The sequence below is a fragment of the Dendropsophus ebraccatus genome, chromosome 1, assembly GCF_027789765.1.
Source record: "Dendropsophus ebraccatus isolate aDenEbr1 chromosome 1, aDenEbr1.pat, whole genome shotgun sequence".
NCBI classification, from domain to species: domain Eukaryota; kingdom Metazoa; phylum Chordata; class Amphibia; order Anura; family Hylidae; genus Dendropsophus; species Dendropsophus ebraccatus.
Window position 1 is genome coordinate 213,355,713 of NC_091454.1, and position 12,115 is coordinate 213,367,827.

General features: G+C 40.2%; 1 protein-coding gene across 5 annotated transcripts in view; it reads left to right on the plus strand.

Annotated features, from left to right (window-relative positions):
* NFIX (nuclear factor I X) overlaps positions 1 to 12,115 on the plus strand; it is a 123,946-nt gene that overhangs the window by 92,278 nt on the left and 19,553 nt on the right. For all 5 annotated transcript variants that reach the window (XM_069947060.1, XM_069947053.1, XM_069947078.1 and 2 more), the window contains 6 exons: positions 1,989 to 2,051; positions 5,758 to 5,832; positions 6,073 to 6,193; positions 8,256 to 8,392; positions 9,075 to 9,182; positions 9,341 to 9,519. In XM_069947060.1, the coding sequence (XP_069803161.1) occupies positions 1,989 to 2,051; positions 5,758 to 5,832; positions 6,073 to 6,193; positions 8,256 to 8,392; positions 9,075 to 9,182; positions 9,341 to 9,519 (683 nt within the window). The remainder of the gene's footprint in view (positions 1 to 1,988; positions 2,052 to 5,757; positions 5,833 to 6,072; positions 6,194 to 8,255; positions 8,393 to 9,074; positions 9,183 to 9,340; positions 9,520 to 12,115) is intronic.

The window sequence follows — 12,115 nt, forward strand, 5'->3', positions numbered from 1 at the left end:
AGACACGTCCTAAATCTTATCTACCAATCTACCACTCCATCTGACATACTAAATTTCCCCCTATTAGGGCGAATAAAGGTGCCAGTGATGTTTTCGACTGTGTATATATCATTCCATGCCTGTTAGTTCTGCATCTTTTTTCAATTGCCCGTGTACTTATCCTCCTTAGGCAATGTTCACACAGTAAAATAAAATAAAAAAACCTGCTGTCATTTTTAGTGAAAATAACACAATATGTAAAAAGAGTGTGTAAACAGATGAAAAAAACTGTTATTTTTTGCAAAAACATAACTAATAAGTGGTGGTAAATAATAAGTATGTTTATTATTAAAACGTTTGTTAGCAATTACCCCTGTTATCCTATATGGTGGGTGCACTGCCGGCCAATAACTTCAACAGAACACAATATACAATTAAAATATGGCAATATTTTTACCTCAAAATTACGGCTATATTTTGGTATTATTATACTGTGTGATCATAGCCTTAGGGTTCAGCCAGACAATCATTGAATGCATCCTATAGAGCATGGCTATGTTTCCACAATGTGTTTTTAGGTGAAAAAAAAGCCTTTATTTATTTTATTTTTTATTAAATAACAGCCATCAATAATGATAATTAATAATGATCGTCATTGTAAAAAAAAAAAAAAAAAAAAAAAAAAAAAAAAGGCATTTTTCTCACATTGTGGAAACAAAGCCTAAGTAAAAAGTGGCAGCATTCCGTCTATGTATGCGTTAAAATTCTTATTGCACTAATCACCACAACGTGATGTTTCATACCTTAGTAGGTCTTGATAAAGACTGAGAGATGAGGGAATCTTCAGCATGCTTGGGTTGTGCGGTATATGATTACCAGCAGCTGTAGAAATTGGATGAAGCCCTTAGGAGACCAGGAAAACATTGATACAGCCTAAGACCTATGGTTCTATCCATGTTTTTCAGACAGCCTTAGGGCTGCATCCAACTTCTTCAGCCAGTAGTCAAATGCCACACACTCAAGGTTTGCGCACCTCTACTAAAGACCCATTAAAGGGAACCAATCAGCCCAATTGGGCTGATATGGTTCCCTGGAGCGCTGCATAAAGCTCCTGAGCAGCCCGCGGCACGTAACGCTCCCCATGTCTAGGCACTGCGATCTGTCTGTCAGCGAGCTTGGAGGGGATGATTGACAGGCAGAGAGGTCCATTACTGGCCACTCTGCCCATCAATCATCCCACCGAACACGTTGATAGGCAGAAAGCGGAGACTAGATACGGACGGGGAGCTGCCCAGATGACTACCTCCCTGCCTCTGCCTGTTGCGCGCTCAGGTAATAAAAGTCGTTTTTCTCCGGTATAAAGCTCCTGCAGCAGCCACAGCCGGTGCGTGCCACGCTGCTCAGGAGCTTTATACAGCGCTCCAGGGAACCATATCAGCCCATTTGGTCTGATTGGTTTCCTTTAAGGACCCCAACATTTATTATAGTGAGCAAACATACTATATATGCAATGTTTTCATCTGGTTCATTACACATTTAATAGTTTTACCTACAAAGGAAGGTTCATTTTTCTGTTAACATAAATCAGGGGGCGTCAAACTTGCGGCCCTCCAGCTGTTGCAAAACTACAATTCCCATAATGCTTGGACAGCCAAAGCTTTAGTTGTCCAGGCACGTTGGAAATTGTAGTTGACACCTGTGATCTAAGTGCTGAATTGCTGTATTTCTATACCCGACCAATCTTAGTTCTAGAGTTCAGTTATGTCTCTATAGTTCTTTAGATCATTTTATGTCTCCTGTTTTCTTGTTGCCTTTTACGTTTCAAAATTTTTAAACTAAAATTACGACTGATATTGTAAAATTGATAGATATGAAATAGAGTATTAAATAGAAAGATAGATACTGTATGCAAATCAGAATTTGTATATATGTGCAATATTTACAATAAAATGTTAAATTACATTATATAACAAAAATCTATAAAACACCCTTCTTGTTTTTACCTACAGATTCCGGGCAGTCAGATAACACAAACCAGCAGACAGAGGTGGACATAAAGCCTCCTCCCAATGGTAAGTGCCTCTGCACACATGCATTGTGACACTTCCTCTCCCCAACACCATTTACATATATAGGAACAAAAATACAAAAATGAGGGAGCGCCAGATGACTTCAAATTGGTTAGTCTCGTTGTGGTGTTCACCATTAACATGACTGGCAAGAGAAGTAGAGTATGAAGCAGACACCTGCTGTTAATGACTGACAAGTCCCACTGATGTAGCATTTAAGGTGCGTTTACACGTAACGATTATCGTGCGAATTTGAGCGATAACGATCGAATTCGAACGATAATCGTACGTGTAAACGCAGCGAACAATCAAACGACGAACAAGAAATCGTTCATTTTGATCTTTCATCATATCAAATCGTCGTTCGTAAAAAAATTCGCAGATCGTTCCGTGTGAACAGTCGTTCGCCGATTTAACCAATGTCTGAGATAGGCTTAAGCGATCGCAAAACGAATTTTCCGTACGATATATCGTACCGTATAAACGCTGATCGTAATGAAAAAAAAATCGTTACTCCGACATCGTTAATCGTACAATCGGGCCAATTATCGTTTCGTGTAAACGCAGCATTAGGTGGTTGTCTGACAGGTGTCACACTGTCAGACCTCCAAGGGGCACCCCCATAATGTAATGGCAGGGTGCCCATTGACAGGCACCTATGTTAACTCTACTATACAGATGAGGGAATCTCTACCACTCTCAGGTATTTCCGACGCGAGCGTGTGGCATTTGATTACCGGTGGCTGAAGAAGTTTAATGCATCCCTAAGGCTTCCTGGAAAACATGGATACAATCATAGGCCAAAGGCTGTATCCATGTTTCCAGGACTAGAGCTGCATCCAACTTCTTCAGCCACCGGTAATCAAATGCCGCACGCTTAGGTTCAGAAGAAGCTGAGCATGCTTGAGAATCACTCTACTAATAAGGTCTACTAGTAAAAGCCTGTGCTACATAAGTAATGCAATGATGTGTATAAAAGTACCATAGGGGGACTTAAAGGGAACCTGTCACCTGAGAAGAGAGGGAAGAGCCCGCCCGACCACCCGGTAGAGCCCCGGATACTTACCTCTTCCTGTAAGTCCCGCTCCAGAAGCCGGCTCCTCCACGGAGAAATTGTCGCCTGACGGTCTGTGCGCATTATGTAAATGAGAAGAGATGAGTCCGACGTCCATAGGAAATCACTGGAGCAGTAATTTCGCATGGATGTCGGACTCATCTTTTCTCATTTACATATCGCGTGCGCAGACCAGGATGAGGTAAGTATCCAGGGCTCCACCGGGGGTCGGGCGGGCTCTTCCCTCTATTCTAAGGTGACAGGTTGCCTTTAAAAAGTTTTTTTTTTAAATTTCAAAGTTGGAAAAAATCCTTCACCACAAAATTTTCTTAAAACCCCATTTCCATTTTGCACATACAAAAAAATCGAAGGCGTCCGTTATTGCCACAATGTAATGCAATGCATTTAAGTCAGTGGGATGACAGACGTCCAATGCACACAGTGTACAAAATGACCGACGTCTGCGCGGCTGTCAAAATAACGAACATGACAATTATTTTTGGACATCTATTGCAAATAGTGGGCGTTATTTTTTAGTTGTTCACACACAGTTTTTCTTTCTTCATCATCCTTTTACCGTTTTTACTATTAAATGCTATGGCTTTTCATTTAAAGACTCACCCAAAGGCCAATTAGTCCACCTAGTCCACTATAATAATGTACCAACAGCTGTCATTGAACTGACGGACGGCCAAAAGCGAAATGAAGGACGTTATTTTAAAGAGACTCCCAGTTACGCTTGTCACATAGGCTCCATTCTATGCTCTGGCGGATTCCATTGTCCGCCCAAAGAGTTGACAGAATTGGGTAGCCTAAACTAGTGACAGAGAAACTGAACAGAATGATGTATCACTTACATTGTCCTGTGCAGCTGATCCAGAGATCTCCTCCTGAATAACATGGACAATAAGTAGTCCTCTCCATTATGTGCATGAGCTCAGTGGTCCTGGATATTCATGAGAAGCAGAAAACACCAGCTGCTGACTATCTATTCATGTTATGTATAAGCAGTCAACTGTCAATCAGCAGCTAAGGGCGGGGAGAGGGGTGTGGCAAGAATCCTATTCTCCTGCATATTAGGAGAACATCTGAACAAAGTGATGTAAGTAATAAACCAATTTGTTCAGCATTTATATCACTAGTTTATGCTGTCTTCATTTAATGTGGCATAAATCTAGTGAGATTCCCTTTAAACTCAAAATGACAGATGTCATTTTAAACAGAGTGTGAACATAGCCAAGAACTACAGGTCATGAAAAAATTAGCCCTCAGATGGCATTTTTTCTGGTCATTGTTTGATACTTAAAATAACGTCCATTGTTTTGGGTATAACATAACATCCGTGGTTTAGCATGTTTCAGCAATGGTGGCCACTGAAATATTATTCTACTTCAGGTGGACTGATTGTCCTTAGTCTGACTTCACACTACCTTAAAATCTGGGGAAAACACCAATAAAAATGGAATGCCTTTTTTTTTTTTTTTTTTTTGCAGCCTTTTCCCCTCTTCTCTGGTGTTTTTGAGGCTCTATGGCATTTTTTCCATAATGCAGAATCCTGAGGCTGTGGCGCTTTTTTTTCGGAAATCTGTGGCGTTTTTTTCTACCATAGACTTCAATGGAAATGTTCCAGTCATCTCAAAAAATGCTACTGCTGTGTGTATGGCTTTTTTGGCCATTTTGCTACCCTTCTGTACATTTTGTGGCCCTTTTGGTCCAGCAACTATGTCATGAAATAGCAGAGGAAAAGGAAGTTCAGCCATCTTGGTGAACACAAAAACACCTAAACTACAAAAAAGATTATTCACACATAAAACGCCAGAAAAAAACTAAAATGCATTAAAAAATTTCATTGAATATAATAGTCAAGACAGTGAAAGGACGATAAAAAAAGGAAAACGTGTATGGACAACTAAAAAATAATGTCTGTTTTTGGAATAAAGGCCGTTGTTTCTAAATAATAGTTGTTATTTGGGTGCGAAATAACAGCTTTAAAATGCCAAAAAGAGGCGTTGTGTCTGGGTGGCCTTAATTGTGAATAATATATTAGCATGAGTATTCCATGACATAAGTATATTAGTATAAGGGTATGTTCACACTATGTAAAAACGACAGCCGTTGTTATTACATAGTATGAACATAGCCCAAAATAAAGTTGTGAAACAGTAATCACTTAATGAGACAAAATATAATTTAAAATAAATCTAATTAGGAGTACAAAAAAAATCGGTAAAAAAAAGTGATTAGTAGAGAGAAAAATCCTTTTCAGTGCATGTATTACAGGAAAATAAAAAACTTATAAAAGCATAATTAGATATTCACATGACCATAATAAATCGAAAAATTTATTAAACGGGTTATTCAGCATAGACTGAAAAAAAAAATGGGACACAGAAAAAAAATCTATAAATTACACAGTAATTTATACATTTGTCCAGTAATGTCCCCAAGCTGTCACATATACAAGGCATTATACAGCCATTTCAATGCTGTATTAAGCATTTAGCTAGCTGAGGCAGGCCCGGTCACTAACAGGTTAATGCACAACGCTGCGTAGTTGCCTTAAATAACCTCCCGCCTCATACTGCTTCATCCCATCATGAACACAGAAACAATCTCCTTTGCTTGCATTGTGTAACAGTGTCCATTTGTTTGCAGGACATCTCACTTTCCAGGACTGTTTCGTCACTTCGGGGGTGTGGAATGTCACAGAGCTGGTCCGCGTGTCCCAGAGTGAGTACTGAATGTCCAAAAGGACAACTGAAGGAGTTAAATAAACGATAGCGATTTAAAGGGACAATCCTTGTGTCATGACCCACCATCTTAGGCCCTGCACTTTGGATGGCATAGTACATCAGTTTTACATCGGGGTGTTTTTTTAAAGTTATCTATCAAAGTTTTTTTATGTAAACTAATCAGACATGACGGAATGTCAAACTCCTATAAGTATTTACTTTTCCATGTGATTTCCAGCACCTGTTGCAACAGCATCTGGTCCTAACTTCTCACTGGCTGACCTGGAGAGCCCAAGCTATTACAACATTAACCAGGTGACACTTGGTCGAAGATCCTTAACATCGCCTCCATCCAGCAGGTAATTTATTCATTATTAATTTGGAAATTATTAATAGACATACCTGAAGGTTTATGGTGGCAAAAGGTTTTATACAGGCTTAGAAAAACATGGCCACTTTCTTCCAGAAACAGCACCACTCTTCACCTCAGTATAGGTTATGCAGTTCATTTCCATTGAAGTGGATGAAGCTGAATTGTAATACCACATACAACCTGAGGACAGGGGTGGCGCTGTTTTTGCAAGAAAGTAGCAGTTATTTCTAATTCTGGTTAGCCCCATTGAAAAGTGGTCTTCTGTCGGGGTGGTCTTCTTAAACTAAAGGGCAACTATGCACAATGTATGGTTGACTGAAACATTTTACACTGCTTTTGATCTTGAAACTGACAGCACAGATCTATATGTACAGTGTATCCTATATGTACAGTGTATCCTATATACATATCTGTGCTGTCAGTTTGAAGGGCTGCATAAATGATACAAGAATCATTTGTGCAGCCTGGCCGCTCGATTTGATTTGCTGTGTAAAGGAACTGCAAATGATCGCCGCGGGCAACAAATCTGCTAATGTAAAAGGACTAGGGATGGTCCGAAACTGCCGAGGTTCGGGTCCGTATGAACCCGAACGCTCGGCATCAGTTTCCCGATGTCTGCCCGCTCCGCGAAGTTGGTGAATACAGCGGGAGGACCGCCTGGAAAACTGGGATACAGCCTATGGCTTTTCCAGGCGGTCCTCCCGCTGGATCCACCCGCTGCACGGAGCGGGCAGACATCGGGAATCATTACCGAGAGTTCGGGTTCTTACGAACCCGAACCGAGCTCGGTTCGGACCATCCCTAAAAAGGACCTTTAGATCCACAAGAAGATGGAAGGAGGGAAGTACAGGGACTATGAAGTCTGGTCCAATATGTGACAATGATAACTTCATAGTTACTATCCCATGAAAAGAATTCTGTCACTCTATGTACATTGGGAGTCTGGATTCCTTAGAGGCATCACAGAAAGGGAAGAAAAAAGCAGGGACTACAAATGGCTATGAAGCTTTATTAACCATGTGATACAGTAATACAGCTCCTACCTGGATCAAGCTACAGCAGGAATAGTCAGGACTGACAAGACATTTTTTCTCTTGAATTATCATTTCTGTCAGTAAAACTAAATTATATAGTTAAAAGAGAAGTCTGGCGAAAATTTTTATTAAAGTATTGTAAAAGTTATACAAATTACCAATATACACTTATTACTGGAAATGCTTATAAAGTGCTTTTTCCCCTGCACTTACTACTGCATCAAGGCTTCACTTCCTGGATAACATGGTGATGTCACTTCCTGGATAACATGGTGATGTCACTTCCTGGATAACATGGTGATGTCACTTCCTGAATAAAAAAAAAATGATGATGTCACTTCCTGGATAACATGGTGATGTCACTTCCTGAATAAAAAATGGTGATGTCACTTCCTGAATAAAAAATGGTGATGTCACTTCCTGGATAAAATGGTGATGTCACTTCCTGGATAACATGGTAATGTCACTTACTGGATAAAATGGTGATGTCACTTCCTGGATAACACGGTGATGTCCCTTACTGGATAACATAGTCATGTCACGACCCAACTCCCAGAGCTGTGTGGACAGTGGCTGCTGGAGAGGATGATGGCAGAGGGATGCTCAGTGTCCCCCCCCCCAGTGCCCTGTGTTGCTCAGTGTCCCCCTGCCTTCATCCTCTCCAGCAGCCAAAGCCCGCACAGCTCTGGGAGTTGTGTCGTGAAATCACCATGTTATCCAGGAAGTGACATCACCATGTTATCCAGGCAGTGACATCACTATGTTATCCAGGAAGTGACATCACATTGTTATCCAGGATGTGAAGCCTTGATGCAGCACTAAGTGCAGAGAAAAAAACACTTTATAATGCCAATTCAATAGAACTGAACTTCACTGACATCGGCCGCTCTGTGACACGGTGTCTTACGTAGTGTGAATCAGGCCTTAGAGTGGATAAATATATGTTAAATGCTTTGTGGTCAGTAAATTACACCAATAATAAGTAAAATGGTTTTCTTTGTTACTGTCTCTCAGTACTACAAAACGCCCCAAATCCTTGGACGACAGTGAGTTAGAGAGCCCGGTGGATGATGTGTTTTACCCGGGCACAGGCAGATCCCCTGCAGCTGGGGGAAGCCAGGCCAGTGTATGGCCGAATGATGTGGACACAGGTAAGACACGCTATATTATTATAGTATTTTGAGTTATTTTTATCAGTTTTCTTTTACTAGAGACGACTCTACTAAAATAACATCACCATATAAAAGCAGCATTAGAAGGGTCCCAAAAACTGACCCAATTGATTAAGCTCAGAAAAATAGAACTTAGAGCTGCGATCTCCAGTATTATATCAATGACATTAGTATAAATAATAAGCAGCCTTGTTACTGAAGTCCCTAAAATTCATAAGAGGGGTCTCAATGTTCTCTTAAATGAATGATTGTATTGTCAGTCCTCCTAACACTATAACAACCAAAAATACTATTTCACAAATAAAGGATAGTATAGGATATGATCAAACATGGTGGATATGCTTCAGGTTTTTTTGTGGATTTGTTGCAAATATAGACTTGGAAAATCTGCAGCATATCCACCACATGGATAACTACTGCACTATAAGTGCAGAAATAGATCAACCTACAAGAAAAAGTGTAAAATAATCAAAATAATGATAAACATTACATTTAAATGTAAAGTTCAAGACCTGCACAGCCTGTAGTAACCACAACCTATCACAAGGTGGCGATGCAGCACCACTGAAAACAATAAGTCATGCAGTTTGTATTCCCAGGAATTTTTCTCCTGTATAACCATTTTAACATATATATGACTTTTCTTTATGTTCCTATGTAGGCCCTGGATCTCTTAAGAAGTCAGGCAAGCTAGAATATTGCCAGACCAGCTCTTCTCGCATGGCATTTACCCATCATCCCCTCCCTGTGCTGGCTGGAGTGAGACCAGGTAAGTGTGAAAGACATTTTAGAAAAAAGAAGCTGATGTACCGAACTAATAAATCATAAGTAAAGTTATTAAATGTTTAAAACTATCATAGCAGTCATATATATACTGCTTTGTTAATAATGTCTTACAGGAACTAACAATTTTTTCTCCCCCTACAGGGAGCCCTCGGGCATCAGCATCTACTATACACTTCCCTTCAACGTCCATTATTCAGCAGTCCAGCCCTTACTTTACCCACCCAACAATACGCTACCATCATCATCACCATAGCCAGGACTCCCTCAAAGAGTTTGTCCAGTTTGTCTGTTCAGACACCTCTGGGCAGGGAGCAGGGCAGGTGAGTAACACCCTCTGTCTATTAAGTTATTTAGATTAATGAGATTTACACATGCAGAATATGGACTTCAAATCTTGTATACATGACAGCCGCAGACATGGATATGTACAAACAGACACACACACACACAGTCGTTTCAATTATTACTCAAGCATTTAATTTTGTTAAATTATTCTGCAAGGATTTTTTTAATATATTGAATAATTAAAAAGTGTTAAATTCCTCAAATTTTGGACATTATGCTAATAGTCGTTCATGTTGTTAATTCTAAAAGATTTTCTATTTTGTAATTCTAAAAGATTTTCACCCAGCACTAATAATTACAATAATCCTAATATTCACATATAGTTTTAGCATTTTATCCCTGTATTCATAACAAGAGGGTGTCATCTCCTCTTGACAGTGATCATTAATGGCTTTTGTTGCATTAGATGCCATAATAATCCATTATTTTAGCAACACACTGATCACAGAACAATTAACCATATTATTGGGGTTGTCCCATGATTAAGACTTATTTGATCTCACAGGATAGAGGATAGCTGTACGATCATGTGGGGTCCGAAGAAGTTGGGTGGCTGAAGAAGTTGGATGGCACCCTAGGGAGTCCTGGAAAACATGGATATGGCCTGTGGCTATATCAAAGTTTTCCAGGCAGTCCTAAGGCTACATCCAACATCTTTAGCCACTGGTAATCAAATGCTGCACGCTTGGGTCCACTCATCTCTAATGCTACGTTTACACGGAGCGATAATTCGCCCAATCAATCATTTAACGATTTTGAAGCAACGATTTGGTTTTTGTAACGATCAGCGTTTAGACGAATAAACCGTTAGAAAAATCGTAAGAAAATTCATAAGAAAAACTGTTAATGCGATCGTTTTTAAGATCGCTTAAGCCCATCTTTTACATAGGGTGAATCTTTGAAAGACTGTTTACAGAAAACGATCTGCGAATTTTTAGCGAACGATGGACGACGATTTGAGAACATGTTGAAAGATCAAAATGAACGATTTTTCGCTCATCGCTTGATCGTTTGCTGTGTTTACACAGAACGATTATCGCTCAAATGCGATCGTTATTGCAAAAATTCGAACGATAATTGTTCCGTGTAAACGTAGCATAAATCCGAGTAATCAGACAATCCGCGAGCATACACTTCTGCCTTATCCTGTGAGTCAACCCCTTTAATATCAGTGTATAGTTTTAACCATCAGAGTAAATTCGGTATGTTAACCCTTATGATTTGTACAGTGCTCTGGGCGCTTTAACTATAAATAATAATAATCATAGAGCTGTATTAAAGCAGACCTACCTGCAGATACACTGGGGTTAATAAGCAGAAGCAGACAGAAATAGCCCTATTTTTCAATTTGTAAATTAGGCTCAGGTGCCTAGGGGGCATTATCCAGCCGACCAATGACTGGTATAGCCAGCATATCTCCACTTATTCACCGCCTCTGCTTGCAGCCTATTGGTTGTCAATCAAAGGGGGTTGGATTGGGCAAGCACAGAGGCAGTGAAGAGAGTCACAATAGGTGGGTTAACCGGGCCCCTTGAGCACACGAGCCTCATTTAAAGTGACACTGTCACCCCCTTTTTGCATTCTGACTTCTCTACACAGGTGTAATGGGTAAAGTTAGCCGTTTTCATACAGTACCTTATTTTATATCATACGTCATGATACTTGTTCAAGTAAAAAGTCATCTTTTATCATCTGCAGATTGTGCTAAGTGGGTAAGTAAGCCCCACCTACATCATTGACACATAGGCCCCACCCCCTTGTCGACCATTGGAACAGGCTGGCCTAAAGGTCTAGGCCCCACCTCCTCTAGGTCACCCCATACCAATGGGTGTTGAGGGGGTGGGGCCTATGCGCCAATGACATCATGGAGAGGAGGGGCCTACAGTGACGCTATGGGCGGGGCTAAGTGACCCGTCGCTGTGAAGCCTCACCCACTTGGCACAATCTGCAGATGATTAAAGATCACTTTTTTCTGGAACAAGCACCATGACGTATGATATAAAATAAGGTATGAAAACTTCTAAATTTACCCTTTACATCTGTGTAGAGAAGTCAGAATGCACAAAGGGGGTGACAGTGTCACTTTAAATACTGTAAAAAGCTGGAAAGGTCCATGGAGATTGCTGACAGTTCCACTTTAAAATCCTGTCATAAACCTGTCTGCTTATTCATTTGGAGCTTTAAGAATAGTCATCTCATCTATTGCTGCACAGGCCTGTCCAAAATCAAGCAAAATAAGTTATATGCAATTACTTTGTTTGGGGGTCACACTGCATTTAGCGTATATGTCTAAAATGTCTGCAGAGTGATAATTGCATTTGGATATACCCACATACATTGGTATACCCTCGCATATACATTTTTATACAAAGGAAATCAATGTGCAAAGTAAGAAACAGTACAGCCATACAAACAAAAGTGTATGGGTCATTTAATCAGCGGAGAGAGTCCCTCTTACCTAGTGTTCAGTGCATGTGTAATATATTACTTATAGGCCAGTTTCACATATACCGCTTTGCAGCAAATTTCATAATGCGAGTTCGGCAGGGAAATCCGCTGTGATGCTCTGTA